At 41.0% G+C, this 20625-nt stretch overlaps 1 protein-coding gene across 2 annotated transcripts in view; it reads left to right on the top strand.

Annotated features, from left to right (window-relative positions):
- The first annotated feature begins 15042 nt into the window (after positions 1-15042).
- The window catches only part of LOC119120155 (transmembrane channel-like protein 3), a 124236-nt gene continuing 118653 nt past the window's right edge, over positions 15043-20625 (top strand). For both annotated transcript variants that reach the window (XM_037246787.1, XM_037246788.1), the window contains exons 1-2: positions 15043-15246; positions 18340-18486. In XM_037246787.1, coding sequence (XP_037102682.1) covers positions 15125-15246; positions 18340-18486 — 269 coding nt within the window. In that variant the 5' untranslated portion in view covers positions 15043-15124. The remainder of the gene's footprint in view (positions 15247-18339; positions 18487-20625) is intronic.

Genomic DNA, 20625 nt, shown 5'->3' on the forward strand with positions numbered 1-20625 from the left:
TGGCTTATAGTTGGTTATTTTGTCATTTAAAAATAAAGACAATTGGGACAATGAAATTTGTTTTATAACAGTGTGTATTTGCATGAAATTTTTGTGGTTAAAAAAATGTCCGAAAAAACTATTGGCCCCCGGGCCCCTTCACTTTATCAAATCTGGCCCGCCTTGCAAAAGGTTTGGACACCCCTGCAGTACAGTAATAAAAAAAAGAGTAAACAATTTCTTCCTGTGGTCAGCTTGTGCACTGGAAGGGGCGTTGCAAGTGAGAGACGATGCAACAGTCCAAAATGGCGTATACCAGGGGTCACCAACCTTTCTTAAACCGAGGGCTACTTCCTGGGTACTGATTAAGGCAAAGGGCTACCAGTTTGACACACACTTCTGAAATAGCCAATTTGCTCAATTTAGCTTTAACTAGGTGTTATTATTAATAATTAATGGTATTTAGCTATGTGAAGACACTGATCATGTTTATGATTTCTCACAATAAATATCATTAATGATAAGATAGGAAATATATTAATATCAAAGTTGTGAAATGTCTCTCAACATTGTGTCGCTTTGATGTCGCTACAGTTGTCCCGCAAATTAGACACGCAGGCTCCTTTCACAGTGGTAAAAAAAAAACTCTACCTCCCATTCCTTGTTAAAATGATAGGTTTTCTTTCTTTTTTCTGCCATCTTTTTTGGGGTCAATCGTCTTTTTTTCTGCTGCACAAACAATACGTCATACATATGCGAACAATCCTGACCCTTCAACTACCGTATTGGCCCAAATATAAGACTGTGTTTTTTTGCATTGAAATAAGACTGAAAAAGTGGTGTTCGTCTTACATTCGGGTTCTAGACATTATACCCATTCACAACGCTAGATGGCGCCAGATATCTTTAAAGGGAATGCTAACGGTCGCCAGCAAATGTATTTTGTTGTCTCGATGACTTATGTTTGGTGTGTTGCTGAGAGTATTTTATTTATGGTTATTTAGTATAGTGGAACCGTTACGTCCAGTCAGTTATGTAATGTGTGCCGTCGTGTTGTGTGACATCAGAAGTTGAGTGTTGACCTACGTGCTGTATTTCTGTCTGTTACAGAATCCCACACATCCCACACACACACACTACACACACACACACGCACGCACACGTACACACACACACCCCACACACCACACACACCTCACACACCCTTCACACGCTTCATACAATAATCACACACAAGAATCACATTCACACACCCAAAGACCCATGTACACTACACACACCTGCTCTCACATCCTTACGACCAAAACTGTGCCTATACCCTTTTGCCAGTTTGCCTGTATGCCCCTATTAGCCACAGTGCCTGTTACGTCTTTGCCAATAATTCAGAGCAATCAAAACTGAACCACATCTTTCCTCCTGTGTTCTGACCGACACCTGGGGGCGAAAAGAGCATAACCTTCCGAGCCAACCTCCTATACAGTCCTCAGGCTCCCCAACAGAAATGTAGCGACAATCTGGAGAAAAGTGGGTCAAAGATCGTCCAGGTTAACCGGCTGCTGAGGAGACGTTATGATGCAAACTTCAAGATGATGGTGATAAATGAAGCAGAGTCTTCAAACAATTGCAAAGCGGCTGTGAAATATGGTGTCACAGAGTGTAATGTACGGCGAGCTCAAAAAGATCGTCTTAAAAATACTCACAATCAGAGAAAAGCTTTCCGTGGTCCTCAGAGCGGCCGCTTTCAAGAGCTCGACAGGATCATTTGTTTCAGATGTACTGTAATTATTTTCTGTATAAAAATTAAATTTGGTGTTCAAAAAGTCTTTTTTCAAACTTGAGTCTTGAAGATTCAAGAGTTTTTATTCGCCATGTTTGAGCGTGCCAAACAAGGAATTTGACTTCGGTAAATCACACCCTCTGTTCAACATTTAGGTGACTAACAACACTCAGGACATGTGAAATATGGCAAATATTCTCAAACATCCCCTGATCTTAAACTCCCAAGAGGGCAAGGAAAAACTCACAACTCCAGCTCGGGGAAATGAGAAACCTTGAGAAGAGACCACAGATGGGAAGGTCCCTTATCCAGGATGACCAGGCTGCAATGGATGCCGAGGACACATAGTACAAACAGTGTAGACAAATTCAAAAAAGGTGTGGAGAGCAGGATGTTATTGCACAGTAATGACTCTGAGACTCTAAGAGTGGTGTGAGTTCATCAGAGCAACAGCCTGGGGGAAGAAGCTGTCTCTGTGTCTGCTGGTTTTGGCGTACCGAGCTCTATAACGCCGTCCGGAAGGGAGTAGTTCAAACAGACTGCAACCTGGGTGAGAAGGGTATGTAGAAATGTTCCTTGCACGTTTCCTGGTCCTCGACAGGTACAAGTCTTGGATAGATGGGAGGTTGATTCCAATTATCTTTTCTGCAGTCCTGATTGTCCGTTGCAGTCTGTGCTTGTCTTGTTTGGAGGCCGATCCAAACCAGACAGTGATGGAGGTGCAGAGGACAGACTGGATGATGGCAATGTAGAAGGTCTTCAGAAGCTCTCGCGGCAGGTTGAACTTCTTGAGCTGTCTCAGGAAGTACAGCCTCTGCTGGGCCTTCTTCCGGACAGAGTCTATGTGGCCAGTCCATTTCAGGTCCCGAGAGATTGTGGTTCCCAGGAACTTGAAGGTGTCTGTGGAGAGAATAGTATTACTGCGGATAGTGAGGGGTAAAAGTGGTGAAGGGTCTCGCCTGAAGTCCACTGTCATCTCCACGGTCTTGAGCGGGTTCAGCTCTAGGTGGTTTTGGCTGCACCAGTGGACCAGCCGCTCCACCTCCTGTCTGTACGCAGTCTCATCACCGTCCTGGATCAGTCCGATGAGAGTGGTGTCGTCTGCATACTTCAGGAGCTTCACAGGAGAGTCATCGGAGGAGAAATCGTTGGTGTAGAGAGAGAAGAGCAGTGGGGAGAGGACGCAACCCTGAGGGGCTCCAGTATTGGTGGTCCGGGTGTCAGATGTGGTGCCCCCCAGTCTCAGGAAGTACAGCCTCTGCTGGGCCTTCTTCCGGACAGAGTCTATGTGGCCAGTCCATTTCAGGTCCCGAGAGATTGTGGTTCCCAGGAACTTGAAGGTGTCTGTGGAGAGAATAGTATTACTGCGGATAGTGAGGGGTAAAAGTGGTGAAGGGTCTCGCCTGAAGTCCACTGTCATCTCCACGGTCTTGAGCGGGTTCAGCTCTAGGTGGTTTTGGCTGCACCAGTGGACCAGCCGCTCCACCTCCTGTCTGTACGCAGTCTCATCACCGTCCTGGATCAGTCCGATGAGAGTGGTGTCGTCTGCATACTTCAGGAGCTTCACAGGAGAGTCATCGGAGGAGAAATCGTTGGTGTAGAGAGAGAAGAGCAGTGGGGAGAGGACGCAACCCTGAGGGGCTCCAGTATTGGTGGTCCGGGTGTCAGATGTGGTGCCCCCCAGCCTCACACGCTGTCTCCTGTTGGTCAGGAAGCTGGTGATCCACTGACAGGTGGAGGCAGGCACCGCAAGCTGGATGAGAGGGGGTCGTCTTATATTCGGGCCAATACGATACTATAGTTGGTCAAAATTAATTTATATTCATCTTTTTTTTCTAAATAAATGAATAAATAAAAAGATAAATACCGTTTTTTTCCGTGTATAATGCGCCCCCATGTATAATACGCACCCTAAAAATGGCATGTTGATGCTGGAAAAAAGCCTGTACCCATGTATAATACGCACCCAATTATTTTTAATTTTTTTTATTTTTATTTTTTAAAATTTTTTTTTTTTTAAGTCCCAATGATCGTCACACACGCAGGGAGGCAATGGGTCCCATTTTTATAGTCTTTGGTATGGTCTTAACTAGGCTGGATGTATTTTTTTTTGTTGGCATTGATTTCTCCGACTGCCCATAAAGGCACCACCGCGATCAGATGAAAAGAGAGGAAAGTGACGTGCGGACATGTGAAAAAGGCGGCTCTGTATGGGAGAGACGTTGAAGAGGAATAAAAACACCCTTGGAAACCAAAACTTGCCCCTCGTCGTGACTCGGAGCCGCAACAAATGTTTCGGATTTGTGTAGGGTACATTGTGACAGCAAACGAGCAGGTGATCGAGCAAGCGTCTGATACGAGAGCATTGCGTTCGTATGGAGCGTGTTTGAAGTGAACAGCAGAGACGAAAGGAACAAGGCAAAGTGTTGTGAAATAAAATATTACCTGTAATACGCATTTTGTTATTTGCTGATTGTATTAAACTATCACATTCATTGTCAGTCAAGAAGAGAAGAGGACTATTATCCCTTCTTTGACGAAATGACCAGAGCACAGTACAAACACACTATTGTTCTTGTAACGTGTTTTGTATTTAAGTCCTGTCTGCCCCTCGCTCACCGTCGGATCATTGCATGTGTTACTGTCATGATGTCTGTTTGGTGTCTGTTCCTGTCTTTGGTAATGTCACCCTGTCTTTTTGTTCCACGTCTTTGTCGGTCAGTCCTGTTGTTGGTTTTGTTGTACCATGATTTTCTTAAAAAAAAAAGAAAAAAAAAATTTAAAAAAAGAAAAAAAAAAAAACAATTTAAAAACTTTGTACCCATGTATAATGCGCACCCCAGATTTTAGGACAATAAATTAGTTAGATTTTGCGTATTATACACGGAAAAAAACGGTAGTCATTTCCAGTTCACATGTGTGATTTAAACAAGAATAGCAAAAATAAAATAAATAGATGCAGCTCACTCATAAGTGCCGCTATTTGAGCTAATTTTAAAACAGCCCTGCAGGCGACTCACGTGGTCCTCACGGGCGACCTGGTTCCCGCGGGCACCGTGTTGGTGACCCCTGGCGTATACCATGTGAGTGGGTAACGCCGTCTTCCTCGGTCCACAGCCTCTCTCACGGTGTATTCTTCGGCCGTGCGCAGCAACAAGTTCCCGCGCACGTTACGAATCTTACGACGCTTACGACGCAAAACCACTTAGGTCGAATAAAGGCTATAAATATATGAGATGAAATATATGAGACGTGTCATAAACACAAAACAACGTAACTCGAGGCCGTCGTAAACCAAGGACCCGCAGTGAATAAATCAGTGCCAGCCATAAATGCCATCTAGAGTTCGTATTTGTGCTGTCAGGCGATTTAAAAACATAATCTGCATAATTACAGGGTTTGTAATTAATTAATCAAAATTTAACCACATGTGTAATAAAGGTCAGCAAATAAAGATTTTGAATCTTACGACGTTTCAAAATTGTAGTGCATGATTAATTAGTTGAATACACTAACAAAAGATTTGAAATCAACATTTTTATTGGTGGTGTGCTTGATAAATTAAATTCAAAAGTAAAAGGGTCAGGTGCATCAGTAAACCAATTAAGCCAGGTGTATTATTTAAAAATACAATACAAAAACAGTTAAAAATATAAATGAAATAAATATATATAATATATAATATAATATAAATATAATATATAAATAAAGCTCACTCAATACTGCAATTCAAAATTCAGGCATCTCCTCCTGCATTAGTTGCACCTCCGCTTCACACAACTTGTTGCCACTCTGAATCCATCCATCCATCCATCCATCCATCCATCCAAAAATAAAGCTCACTCAATACAGCAATTCAAAATTCAGGCATCTCCTCCTCCATTACTTGCACCTCCGCTTCACACAACTGGTTGCCACTCCGAATATTTCTTTGAATTTGATTGTTTTTTGTTGTTGTTTTGTTTTATTTTTCAGATTCAGTAGAAAACACTTTACCTTTGTCTGGCCAAAAAGGAAAAAAAATGACAGCGCATGAATGATGACTTCTCCCATAATGCTTTATCATTGAAAATGAAATATTTTGCTTTTATTTCATGTTCCAAAATGAAAAGTTGTTTGTTGTGTGCATGTTAGTTGGTAAAAATGCACTCCCCTCTCCTCAAATGTGTTTCAGATGGTCCCCGGCCGCATTCCAAACCCTCAAGGAACACTTCGCCACAGCACCAATCCTCACTATGCCATACATACATCGGCAGTTTGTAGTGGAAGTGGACACTTCCGGTTTTGACTCAAATCCTACAATGTAATTATTTTTTAATGACTGCTTTGCATCGCTATTCGAGTCACTACTGATTCATGCACAACCTTATAAACTCCTTGTGTAAAAGGCTAAGCATTGCAAATAAAGCTAAGGTGCGTCAACGCAAAATTAGACTCCAGGATCATATTTTTAAAAATAATTTTCCTTTTATATTATTTAGAAAAACGAACTGGGGAGATTTCATTTTCTTTACTCAATGTCTACATACAAAATGAAGTATTCTCATGGACATATATTAAATATTTACCATAGATATACAAAATACACAGTACCGTAAATTTCGGACTATAAGCCGCGACTTTTTTCTCAAATTTTGAACCCTGCGGCTTATAGTCCGGTGCGGCTTTTATAGGATTTTTTCCGTGATTTTTGTGATGACTTGATCACTTTTATACACTCGTAAAAAGGCTGTGGACCGCTGTTGTGCGGCACCGCTTTGCTGGGTGGAGGGATGTATGACACGGTCACTGGGGAGAAAAGTGGTGTGTTGATCGCATGTCCATCCGCCAGGCAAATAGTGCCGTAGAATTTACACAAAGATGAGACAGAACGAGATCAAGACGGACAATACTGAAAGGAAGCTTTTATACACAAACCGTCATTATGGGGGGCTTATATGTATATGATTTTTTCCGTGATTTTTGTGACGACTTGATCACTTTTATACACTCGTAAAAAGGCTGTGGACTGCTGTTGTGCAGCACCGCTTTGCTGGGCGGAGGGATATGACACGGTCACTGGGGAGAAAAGTGGTGTGTTGATCGCATGTCCATCCGCCAGGCAAATAGTGCCGTAAAATTTACACAAAGATGAGACAGAACGAGATCAAGACGGACATTACTGAAAGGAAGCTTTTATACACAAACCATCATTATGGGGGGCTTATATATGATTATTTCCGTGATTTTTGTGATGACTTGATCACTTTTATACACTCGTAAAAAGGCTGTGGACCGCTGTTGTGCGGCACCGCTTTGCTGGGTGGAGGGATGTATGACACGGTCACTGGGGAGAAAAGTGGTGTGTTGATCGCATGTCCATCCGCCAGGCAAATAGTGCCGTAGAATTTACACAAAGATGAGACAGAACAAGATCAAGACGGACATTACTGAAAGGAAGCTTTTATACACAAACCGTCATTATGGGGGACAAAAGAAATGCATATGATGCCGCTTTTAAGCTAAAGGCAGTCGATGTTGATGACATTGTGTTGCATCACCCTTTTCTTTATTTCGTGGTCCCGTCTACTCTGGAGCTATACGTGTCGCTCGCTAGTTTAATGTAATTTAGCGCTTTGTGCATGAATAAAATTAGCATGAGCAGACCCTCATCATGGAAAATGCTAGAAGAAATGCATAAAACCGACGACGAAAGAGATACTGAGAAAGTGTGTGGCAAAGGATAACTAACGCTATTCCAATCGGAAGACTTCGATGGTTTCAATGCACAGGAGGAAGATGAAGACGATGAAGCTCTTTTTTTTACTTTTACTTGTATGCTTTTTTAATCAGCCCTGTTAGTGCTGTGCTACCGTGTTGCTGCTGTGTTACCGCCGCGTCTCAGTGACTTTTACCGGTATGTTTTATTTAATCAAACCCTATTAGTGCTGTGTTACTTCCGTGTTGCTGCGGTATTACTGCTGCGTCACAGGCAGTGTTTGGAAAGAAATGTTAAGGTATGTTATTAAAACTTTAAAAAAGCTTTCTGTGTTCAGTCTTTCTTTGTTAATAACTCGCGTGCACACTTCCGTGTTGCTGCGGTAATACTGCTGCGTCACAGGCAATGTTTAGAAAGACATGTTAAAGTATGTTATTAAAACTTTAAAAAGGCTTTCTGTGGACTGTCTTTCTTTGTAAAAAAACTCGTGTGCACGTGCGGCTTATAGTCCGGTGCGGCTTATATAAGAAATAAACTAAAATATCCCCGGATTTTAGCTGGTGCGGTTTATAGTCCGGTGCGGCTTATAGTCCAGAAATTACGGTACACACAATTTGACGTACCGTTTTTTTCCGTGTATAATGCGCAAAATTTAACTAATTTATTGTCCTAAAATCTGGGGTGCGCATTATACATGGGTACAATTTTTTTTAAATTTTTTTTTTTTTTTAATTTTTTTTTTTTTTTTTAAGAAAATCATGGTACAACAAAACCAACAACAGGACTGACCGACAATAGTGTGTTTGTACTGTGCTCTGGTCATTTCGTCAAAGAAGGGATAATAGTCCTCTTCTCTTCTTGACTGACAATGAATGTGATAGTTTAATACAATCAGCAAATAACAATGCGTATTACAGGTAATATTTTATTTCACAACACTTTGCCTTGTTCCTTTCATCTCTGCTGTTCACTTCAAACACGCTCCATACGAACGCAATGCTCTCGTATCAGACGCTTGCTCGATCACCTGCTCGTTTGCTGTCACAATGTACCCTACACAAATCCGAAACATTTGTTGCGGCTCCGAGTCACGACGAGGGGCAAGTTTTGGTTTCCAAGGGTGTTTTTATTCCTCTTCAACGTCTCTCCCATACAGAGCCGCCTTTTTCACATGTCCGCACGTCACTTTCCTCTCTTTTCATCTGATCGCGGTGGTGCCTTTATGGGCAGTCGGAGAAATCAACGCCAACAAAAAAAAATACATCCAGCCTAGTTAAGACCATACCAAAGACTATAAAAATGGGACCCATTGCCTCCCTGCGTGTGTGACGATCATTGGGACTTTAAAAAAAAAAAAAAAAAAATTGGGTGCGTATTATACATGGGTACAGGCTTTTTTCCAGCATCAACATGCCATTTTTAGGGTGCGTATTATACATGGGGGCGCATTATACACGGAAAAAAACGGTAGTCTACATCGCTTTTAGGCAGTACCCACATTTTTTCATATTTGTGAAGCTGCCATTTTGTCTTTTTCACTGAGTGCTTTGTTGCCTTATTGATTCACAGAAGTGATACAAAATGAAATTATCCATGAATTACTCTGTACATTTAAAGAAAAATGATCAATATATGCCTGTTTGTCCATTTAATGTTCTATTCTATGTTTAGAGCACTAAAATCCTGAAATATATTGTGAAATGTCCGTCAAATGGATTTCCAACTGGATTGTTCTCATAGGAATTTGAACAACTTGTACTTACAGCAGGAACTGTTAGTCTGTAATTATAAATGACAACCCTTTACCATTTTATATTGTTATTGTTACAAAAGGTAACTTTTGATATTGTTACAAAAGGTTTTCATTGTATGTGCGACAGAATATATACTTAATCACATCCATATGGGAGGGAGCACACAATGGCCAAACGGGTCAAAGTTTAACTTTGAGACAAAATTATGATGCAAATGACTTCCATCCATAGTGACATGTACTTGTACAAAGATTTAATTGTGATTTTTAAGGCTTTTACATGTAATGCATTTATTACAGTTCTCTGTTCAATCCCCCTATTCACATGGGCAGCTTTTTATCTGAAGTTTTACATTATCCCTGCCATCAGCATCAAAAGTGCTCCACTGAGTCTAATCATCCAGTCAACAATTAAATAAAGGACATCTGTCCAGCCTCCACTGTCTCACTTTAGCGCCATCCTTCTGCCCCTCATTATAAAAATGTTACTGGAACAAATGCTCATAAAATACATTAGTAGTAGACAAATCCAATCACTCCACCCCAACCGGTTTTGCTGATGAAACGGTGCCTGTTTCAGATAATTTTACATGTGTAACAAATATTTACTATCAGATTCCCACGGTCGTATCGTCCCGCCGCGCTAACAAACATTCGAGAGGTGATGTCAGGCCTAGAGAACACAATCTTACTCGCATCTCGTTTAAATATCCTTCGATAGATACGCACCCTGACCGACCGATTACGCTTAAACTCGGTTTTATGAATATTAGATCGCTTCATACAAAAGCAGTTCTCGTTAATGACCTCATCACGGAACATAATCTAAACGTTTTTGGTCTCTGCGAGACCTGGTTAAAACCTAATGAACTGCTGCCGCTTAATGAGGCCTCGCCTCCAAATTTTGTGAGCTCGCATGTGGCGCGTCCTCGAAAAAAGGGTGGGGGTGTCGCCCTCATCTCGAATTCTGAGCTGAGACTTAGGCCTCGTTCGACCAATGTATTTAAAACATTTGAAGTTCTCACTGTCCGATCCACCGCTTTACCGTCATTTTATCTTGCTGTTATTTACCGTCCACCCGGGGCTTACTCTGGCTTCCTGGATGAATTTTCAGAATTCGTGGCTGATCTCGTAACCAATGCCGATAATATAATTATCATGGGTGATTTCAACATCCACATGAATTTACCGTCAGAGCCACTTACTTCGGCGTTTCAGACTTTAACTGATATGTTTGGTTTTTCGCAAGCCGTACAGGCAGCAACGCATAAGAATGGAAATACCATAGATCTGGTATTATCCCGAGGACTTGCAACCTCAAATATAGCAGTGCTGCCATACACTACTGTTTTGTCTGATCATTACTTAATAAAATTTGAAATTTTAGTTTCTTGTCAAAGACAAGAGAGCAATCGGAATTATAGGAGCCGTAATTTTAACTCCATGACTGCAACTGCGCTATCTGAGTTACTGTCGCCGGCAACTGCCATATTTCCCGCGTACACCGGCTCTGTTGATAACCTTACAAATGAATTCAATGCGACATTGTTAAATGCCATTGACTCTGTGGCGCCGTTATGTCTGAAAACTCGCCGTAGATTGCCTACTCCGTGGTTCACGGATGAAACGCGTACGCTTAAGCAATTATGTAGAAAGCATGAGCGCAGATGGCGTCTAACCAAACTTGAGGTTTTCCATCAGGCATGGCAGGACAGCCTCCTGAAATATAAAGATGCGCTTATCTTAGCAAAAACTCGGTATTTCTCGCAAGTTATTAATCTCAATAAAAACAATCCGAAACACCTATTTGATACAGTGGCAAAGCTGACTCTACGCCAGCCGACCCCCGATAATTCCTTCCACTCAGCTGACGAGTTCATTAAATTTTTTGCTCAAAAGGTTGAGTCCATTAGGGACGAGATCAAGAATACCATTCCAGTCGCGCGGTCGAGCCCGCCGTGTACCAACGCTGATGATCATGCAACAACCCTCTCAACTTTTAATAGCGTGTCCCTTGAAAGGCTTACACAAATGGTTAGTGCGGCTAAACAAACAACATGTTTGCTCGACCCTCTTCCAGCCAAACTACTTAAAGAATTATTTCATATTTTAGGACCGTCTGTCTTAAATATAATCAAGCTGTCTGTCTCCTCTGGGATAGTGCCAACAGCCTTCAAAACCGCTATCATTAAACCGTTGCTTAAGCGACCAAATCTTGACCCGGACTGTCTCAGTAATTATAGGCCAGTTTCAAACCTCCCATTTATAGCAAAACTTCTTGAAAAAGTAGTAGCACAGCAGCTTAATGATTACATGGTCGCCAATAATCGATATGACTCTTTTCAGTCTGGTTTTAGAGCTAATCATTCCACTGAGACAGCACTTGCTAAAGTGACTAACGATCTCCTCATAGCTATGGATTCAAACACTTCATCTGTACTGTTACTACTCGATCTTAGTGCTGCCTTCGACACTGTAGACTTTGATATTTTATTAGGGCGTCTTAAAAGTTGTGTTGGTATTTCAGGGTCAGCACTAGGCTGGTTCCATTCCTATCTATCAAATAGGACGCACCGAGTGGTCCATGGCAATGCGTCCTCTGAGCTCTATAATGTTACGTGTGGTGTCCCACAGGGATCGGTTCTCGGACCAATTTTATTTAATATTTATATGATCCCGCTTGGGGACATAATACGTAAATATAATATTAGTTTTCAATGCTACGCGGATGACACCCAATTATATATGCCATTATCGATGACAGATCCGCGTGATTGTTGTAATCTTGAGGCATGCCTTGCGGAGATCAAGCAATGGATGTCTCTCAACTTCCTTCGTCTTAACCCAGATAAAACTGAGATGTTGATAATTGGTCCAACTCGTTTTCAACACTTGTTCAAGGAAACCGCTATAACTATAGATAACCGTACTATCACTCAGAGCGATACTGTAACTAATCTCGGGGTAATGTTTGACCAAACTCTCTCCTTTCAAAAGCACATTAAGAATATAACCAGAATTGTGTTCTTTCACCTTCGTAATATTGCAAAGATTCGTCCGATCCTCTCGACCGGTGATGCGGAAACTATTATACATGCGTTCGTCACGTCGCGCCTGGACTACTGTAATGTACTATTCTCTGGTCTTCCTAAGTCCCGCATCAAAAGTCTACAGTTAGTACAAAATGCTGCTGCAAGGCTGCTCTCACGGACAAGAAAATTTGATCACATTACCCCAATATTAGCCAACTTACATTGGCTCCCGGTCCATTTAAGATGTGACTTCAAGGTTCTTCTATTAACCTATAAATCATTGCATGGCTTAGCGCCTTCGTATCTCGTCGACCTAGTTGTTCCTTATGCTCCGTCTCGTAACCTTCGTTCGCAAAACGCTACCCTTTTAGCGACACCGAGGGCCAAGAAAGTGTCTGCAGGGTCTAGAGCATTTTCTATCCGGGCTCCAGAGCTTTGGAATGCCCTCCCAATGGATATTAGGACTGCTACCTCAGTAGAAACATTTAAGACACGTTTAAAGACACATTTCTATGACATGGCCTTTAACTAACTTGGAGTGGCCGATTCGGCCGGAGTTTGTTTTGTTTTCTCTCCCCCCCCCCCCTCCCAGGCCGGGGAGGTGGTTAGGTGGCACCCAAGCTGACAGCGGCTATCTGGATTCTTGTGGGCTAATTCAGGTTGGGGGAACTGCAGCTCAACCTCCACAGCCAGGATAGCAGAGGGCTCCTCTGGCAGCCCTTCGCTCTGACTTGGACATCTACTTTTGATTTTCATATTATGTATTATTTGTGCCCTCTCTGCATCCATTACAACCTGGTGATCCTGAAAGGGGGATCCTTCCATCTGTGGTCCCTTCTCAAGGTTTCTCATTTTCCCCGGGCAGGGGTTTTGAGTTTTTCCTTGCCCTTTTGGGAGCTTAAGATCAGGGGATGCTTTGAGAATAATTGTCAATTTTTGTCTATGTGAAGCCCTTTGAGACTGCTTGTGATTTAGGGCTATACAAATAAACTTGACTTGACTTGACTTGACTTGATTACAAAATGAAGAAAAAAAACTATACAGAAATGCACATTTGACCTTTTATTAAAGTGTATAAAAAAGAGATCCAATTCGGAACTGTATAAAAGTAAGAATCAAGTACAGTATCAGTTGATACTGTCTCAATGATTTAACAATACATTAGTCATTCGGCTGCAATCTCAAAGGTGTTTAATATTTTCCTCTCATATGGCTCTTAAATGACTGCTGTAAGTAAAATGCAGCACACAAATGCATACTAAAACAACTATACCAAAGTAAAAATATGTTACATAAAGTGGAATACTTGTCTCAATTCTTGATTTTCTGCTCGGCCAAATTGGCCTACAGTCAGTTGAAAAAATATATTACAACTTTCATTAGTGTGAAATGAGGCACAATAGGTCTTAATGTGCGTGGTTGTGTTTGTTTTTTATTGTTATGGACTAATAAAATTATTTTTTAAGTCAAAATTGTGGTCATGATTTAATAGAAAATGCAATTTGGATTTGTCCTTTGTAAATTAAATTGTTTATCATATATGACCATGGAGGATGAAAGAAAAAACCCCATCCCCCTCTGACCCCATCTTGTACCTCTAAATTTGATTTGATAAACGCCCAAGGAAAGTCAATCAATTAGAGACAGAAGGCATGAAAAAACGCCCATATTTTATTTGCTAAAATTGAGCATACGACTAGCAAAACAAAAAAACAAAAAATAGAGCAAGAGCCCTCAGGCATCTGAGGATTTAGTAGCAACGAGAAATTCGGAACATTTCTACGTTACGTTTTTCACCTCTATTTTTTGATTGATTGTACATTCCCCGAAATAAAACTTCAAGCCATGTTTTTTACCAGCGTAAATCATTTTGTGGCGCTTAGCGTAACTGCAGAGGCAGGTCGGACCCAATCTGTGAGAGGGAGCTTTTAACCGCTGTGGGATTGGTCAAAGCTGATTTCAGTCATGGACATTAAAATAAGTTCCTTTCATTCCCTTTAAATGCTCCGCTATAGTTGTGCACAAGAGTCTCTGAAATGGAGGAAGCACATCTGCACCATGAAGAGGGCACTTGGAAACCGCCCCCTATCTCCATAGCTGTGCCGCCCAATGGAATACTTAAAAAAATATTATACATCGATTCAGGGGTTTTGGTTCCCACTGTTCACATTTTATGTGTGATACATTGTATTAGAACTGTCTACCCTGTGCTGGGATTAGATGTGGTCTGGGCAAGCATGAATTCATTGACTTGTTTATCTTATGTATTGATAGTGCTGCTATTTTGTTGAAGCTGGACAGCCTTCTCTATCAATTAACTAGGTACTTTCATAATGTAATGTTTGCGAATCACACTCATGCAGTCATCAGTGAGCGGTGGTACTCAAAGCAGGGAGGGATTAGTAAAGTGATTTTACATTCAAATCTTGCGAAACTGCTAACTCCCCAAACAGAAACACCCACGCACAGTGAGATGGCTCCATTATTTTGGACAACCCCCCACTGAATTATTACAATGTGTGAACCAGATGATACCGGACGTGAGCATGTAATTCAAACCTCACTTTGACTTTTGAAAAGTTAGATTAACACAACCAGACTATTCAATTGGAAACGTTTTTTTTTCATGTATACACTTCTGAAAATTAAATCCAATCAGACTCACCTAAAAAATAATAATAAAAAGAAACACTCACACCAGCCACCAGTTTTGAGATGATTTAATTTTCACAACCCAAGAAAGAGTTGACACTGGCCCTTTAAGCGTTCAGAATGTCACTGATTGGCCTGATGTTAAAGGACATTTAGGTTCTTCTGCTGGGGCGTGGATGTTTTAGTGAGGCTCCAGATCAGACACATACAGACACACTCTTAGAAGAGACAACATGAGCACAGTTTCAGAATCCTTGGTTGGAAGTACCAGATCTTTGTCTGCTGCCAAGCGGCACAAGAGTGTCAGGAAGAATTCCAGAAAGATTTATTCAGCCTACCAGGATCAAGACCAGGGGTGAGCAATTACCTCATTGTCCTCCCACCAATGAGTATTCGACATATGCCAAATCTAGCCACTAAGTACTACTACTGTAAGCCATTCTGTGTACTATATACATTTATGATCTTATTTTCCCCCATTGTATTAAACTCCTTCTCTGGTATATCTCTTCAAATAAACCTGTAGCAAGCAATAACTAAAAATAGAGGGTACATATTTACTTTGATTTGCCTCACACATTACACACGTATGGACCTCTTCTTGTGAATTGCTTACAAAATGAAAATGTTACTCTAGTAATCATGATTAAGGAGGGGGGGGGTGCTATTCAGCCTAATTTATGAAGAGCTGTTTGCAGAAATGAGATAAATTAGTATACTGTACTTATTTAATTGTATATACCGTTTTTTTCCGTGTATAATGCGCAAAATTTAACTAATTTATTGTCCTAAAATCTGGGGTGCGCATTATACATGGGTACAATTTTTTTTTAATTTTTATTTTTTTTTAATTTTTTATTTTTTTTTTTAAGAAAATCATGGTACAACAAAACCAACAACAGGACTGACCGACAATAGTGTGTTTGTACTGTGCTCTGGTCATTTCGTCAAAGAAGGGATAATAGTCCTCTTCTCTTCTTGACTGACAATGAATGTGATAGTTTAATACAATCAGCAAATAACAAAATGCGTATTACAGGTAATATTTTATTTCACAACACTTTGCCTTGTTCCTTTCATCTCTGCTGTTCACTTCAAACACGCTCCATACGAACGCAATGCTCTCGTATCAGACGCTTGCTCGATCACCTGCTCGTTTGCTGTCACAATGTACCCTACACAAATCCGAAACATTTGTTGCGGCTCCGAGTCACGACGAGGGGCAAGTTTTGGTTTCCAAGGGTGTTTTTATTCCTCTTCAACGTCTCTCCCATACAGAGCCGCCTTTTTCACATGTCCGCACGTCACTTTCCTCTCTTTTCATCTGATCGCGGTGGTGCCTTTATGGGCAGTCGGAGAAATCAACGCCAACAAAAAAAAATACATCCAGCCTAGTTAAGACCATACCAAAGACTATAAAAATGGGACCCATTGCCTCCCTGCGTGTGTGACGATCATTGGGACTTTAAAAAAAAAAAAAAAAAAATTGGGTGCGTATTATACATGGGTACAGGCTTTTTTCCAGCATCAACATGCCATTTTTAGGGTGCGTATTATACATGGGGGCGCATTATACACGGAAAAAAACGGTACACTATTGTCTCCAAATAATTGTTTTAACAGAATAAAAAGTAACATGAAGTAACAAAGTAATGCTTGCAAATTAACAAATCAGGTTAATCCAAATGTATTTATATCATTTTCAAAGCGGTCTTCTATGTGTATGAAAGTAAAACTCTGACAGTCATAAAAATTATGATGTTACAAGTTTGGTGTAAAATATTTCAATCTTATTTTCTCCCTCTGCTAATGCTCAGTGGTATCACTGGTGTAACATCCACAGCCGAATGGAGTTTTGTAAAATGGGTTGCTCAGTTGCTTTTCAGCACCTAACATACATACTCTATATCAGATGTATAATGAATCAGCAGTGAATGCTTGTTGTTGGTGGTCTTAACCATAGGCACAGATAGCACTGGGGATGGGGGCACATGTCCCACGCAGTTTAATTAGCACCATGATCCGTTAAGGTGACAAAAAAGGGGCACTTGAGCAATGCTAATGTTCTTTTTCCATCAGGAAAGGCATGGAGCCTGCATAACGTATGTTGTGCTGCAACTGCTGATGCGTTTAAGTTCCACCAAAAATGTCATAATTTATACTTCTGTCGGAATTTTTGTCAACCCTCTTCCTGACGTTTGACCTCCAACTAAGCAAGGAGACGAATCATACAAAAGCCAGACATACATACATACTAAGTTGGGTCCTCAAGAGCCCCTATCCAGCCTGATTTGGATGCATCCCTACTGCAACAAACCTGATTGAAATCATCAGGATCATTATCAGGCTTTTCCAAAGCTTGCTGATGAGTTGATCATTTTAATCAGGTGTGCTGTAGTAGGGCTGCACCTAAAACAGGTTCGATAGGGGCTCTCGAGCACCGGACTTGGGCACCCCTGCTGTATATAGTATTAGACATTCATACATTTGGGTTGACAGTCCTAATGGCCCTTCGAAGGAAACTATGACTAATGCGGCCCGCGACAACAATTAGTTTGACATCCCTGAAATAGCCAAGATATGTCACTTAATTGTTCTGTGTTGGTGAGTATAGTCATAGTAATATCAGACGCAGGAATAATAAGTGGCATTTGCTCCTATATAAACCAAGATAAATGTAATTTTTTTTTATGGTGCATGCACTATAGGAAAATCTGTGTGTGTGTGCGCGTGTGTGCGTGTGCGCGCGAGATATGAAGAATAACGTTAAGATTTCAATTTTTAAACATGAGATTTTTTTTCCTCCAGATTCTGGGTCGCTTTGAATAAACACAAATCGGAAGCTCAGATCTTTCTACCGCCGTGCATAGTCGTGCATGCATTCTTTCTATACATATGAATGTTTAGATTACCGTAATTTTCGGACTATAAATCGCACCGGAGTATAAGTCGCACCAGCCATAAAATGCCCAAAAAAGTGAAAAAAAACCATATATATGTATATAAATCGCTCCTGAGTATAAGTCGCCCCCCCACCCAAACTATGAAAAAAAACCGCGACTTATAGTCCGAAAATTACGGTACTACTGTAACTCAAAGGTGGCGTTAATTTTAAGTATTCTAGATTTTGAAAATGAAGTTTGTCAAGTTAGATTGATTTAAGGAATCATAACTGTCAATATTGAACGCACGCACGCACGCATGCACGCGTGCGCACACACACACACACACACACACACACACACACAAACAGATCCCAGAAGTCCTAACAAGGTATGGATTTCACAAGTGATTTGTCACTTCTAATTTTAGTTTTACACTGGACAGACATGACAGAACCAGCAGTACAGACTACAGACATGAGACTCTGAATGCCTCAAAGTGGTATTTTTAATGGAATGTTTCAAACTAAAAACTGGGTATAACTCCACTCTATTCTTCTCTGCAGTTCCTCTGATGAAGATGACAAAGTGGATGAACGGGTGGACAGTGATGATCCAGAGGAGATGTTCCAGAACATTCAGTATCAGAAGGAGATCATCGCCAACATTCGGACAAGACCCTGGCCAATGAGACGCAAGCTCAAAGTCTTGAAGTACTGTATGGTCTTTTTAAATTAATTTTTGGGTTAAAGTTCCCAAAAGTTTTTTTTTTGATAATCATAAATTTAAAATCAAAACCAATAATTTACTGTGGAAAGCCTAAAATGGCATGATGCAGCTCCTTTAATTTATGACAATAGTTTTTGGATGATTTACACACAACCAACTAATTGTGTCTGAGGCTACTCTTTTTGAAAATGGACAAATGCAAGATAACAGGTCTTAAAACATGTAGTAATTACTAATTGATTTATCCAGGTTAATAAAACAAATGGAAATGGTTTCACTGTCAAATCTGACTAAATGTAGCTAGCAGACAGTACGAAGAGAAGCTTGAAAAGATGGAGTTTCTCAGATGTGCTGACTATGTGCCTTTGATAGGAAGCTTTATACGGGCAGTTTGTTATTACTGCAAGTTTATTACCCCCATCGAGTACGGGAAGCAATTCTGCATTTTTACGCCCCCTTTAATCTCAGGCTGAATGTGTGGGATCACTTCCACTGCAATAATAGCTCATATATTATTCCACAACTCTGTCACATTTCCAGCCGCATTTATATCAATGTGATATTTAACCACATTTTCTTTAAGAAGGGCGCTAAACATTAACCTGCAGCCCTCATCTTATTTCCCACAGTCCTGTTTGAAATAATTGTTTTGTTATCACTGATCAATATCTAGCTACCAGCCTTCTCAGCTCGCTGTCATTACTGGGTAAATTGGTGACCTTACAGCGGCGACTTGTGGAAAAAGCCACGCCTATTGAATTCAAGTACAGATTGAATTTAATGAGTTGTAATTTTATACATAAGCAATAATTTAAAATGACACAATTGATGAAGATGTAAAAACAAACTAAATGTAACATAACATTTACTGTACATACACCGTATAAAATCTAGGCTTACTAATTCCAAAACAGCACAAGCCAGGGGGAAAAGTAGCAGTTGCCAGAGCAATGGATATACGGAATAACACAATTTTTTTATTTTGTCATATATGCCTTTAGTCAGGCACATGCACAGATACGTGACAGGGCGGTCAAGATAGGTGTGATATGGCAATTCGTACATACAGTAAATACTGTATGTACGAATTTGAGTCCTTGTGAGAATTCTGATCCGCTGTGCAAACCAGACCACCCTGCGTATGGCAAACCCTTTCAAAATTGAACAGCTCGACTCGATAAAATTTCCAGCTATCTGTAATTCAATTTTAGCCAGTCAAGAAGAAAATTCCAGATACTGCAAATACTATATTCGGATACTACAACTATATTTCTGCTATCCACAAATACCATTTCAGATATTTTTAATTCATTTCACCTTAGAAAAATACTGTTACTTTTTTCATTCACATGTATGTGATTTGCCATTACAGACACATACACTGTTGCAATTACGAATATCTGCAAATGATATCTACAATTCCAAGACATAATTCATCTCAATTCAAGATATTTACATGTTCCTTTTCAGCTAATTTACAACAGTGCTGTCCAAACTATGGCCTATGGTCATTGCTATCTACTGCAGGGGGGCAGCATGGGAGGTGTGCTTGTGTGTGCGTGCGCGTGTGCGTGTGTGTGTTCTCCTGGATCGCCACCTTGACGTGGTGGAGAACCTTGTGTGTTCCAATGAACCTGAGAACAATGCCATCCGGAGCTTAGGCTCCTGGTAGGGTCACCCATGGCGGTAAGGTCGAGGGGGAGGTTCCAGACAAAGCGCGATCCAAAAATACCTCAACGGTGGATGTGGCGAATGATTTTTTTTTTTTTTTAAAGTCCCAATGATCGTCACACACACATCTGGGTGTGGTGAAATTTGTCCTCTGCATTTAACCCATCCCCATGTGATTTTGATCCATCCCCTGGGGGAGAGGGGAGCAGTGAGCAGCAGCGGTGCCGCGCTCGGGAATCATTTGGTGATCTAACCCCCCAATTCCAACCCTTAATGCTGAGTGCCAAGCAGGGAGGCAATGGGTCCCATTTTTATAGTCTTTGGTATATATATAGTCGGGGTTTGAACCCACAACCTTCCAGTCTCAGGGCGGACACTCTACCACTAGGCCGAGCTGGATGATGTCACAACAGCACTGAAGGCGGATGAAGGCTGCAACAGAGGATGGCCTC

This window comes from Syngnathus acus, chromosome 3 (assembly GCF_901709675.1).
Source record: "Syngnathus acus chromosome 3, fSynAcu1.2, whole genome shotgun sequence".
NCBI lineage: Eukaryota > Metazoa > Chordata > Actinopteri > Syngnathiformes > Syngnathidae > Syngnathus > Syngnathus acus.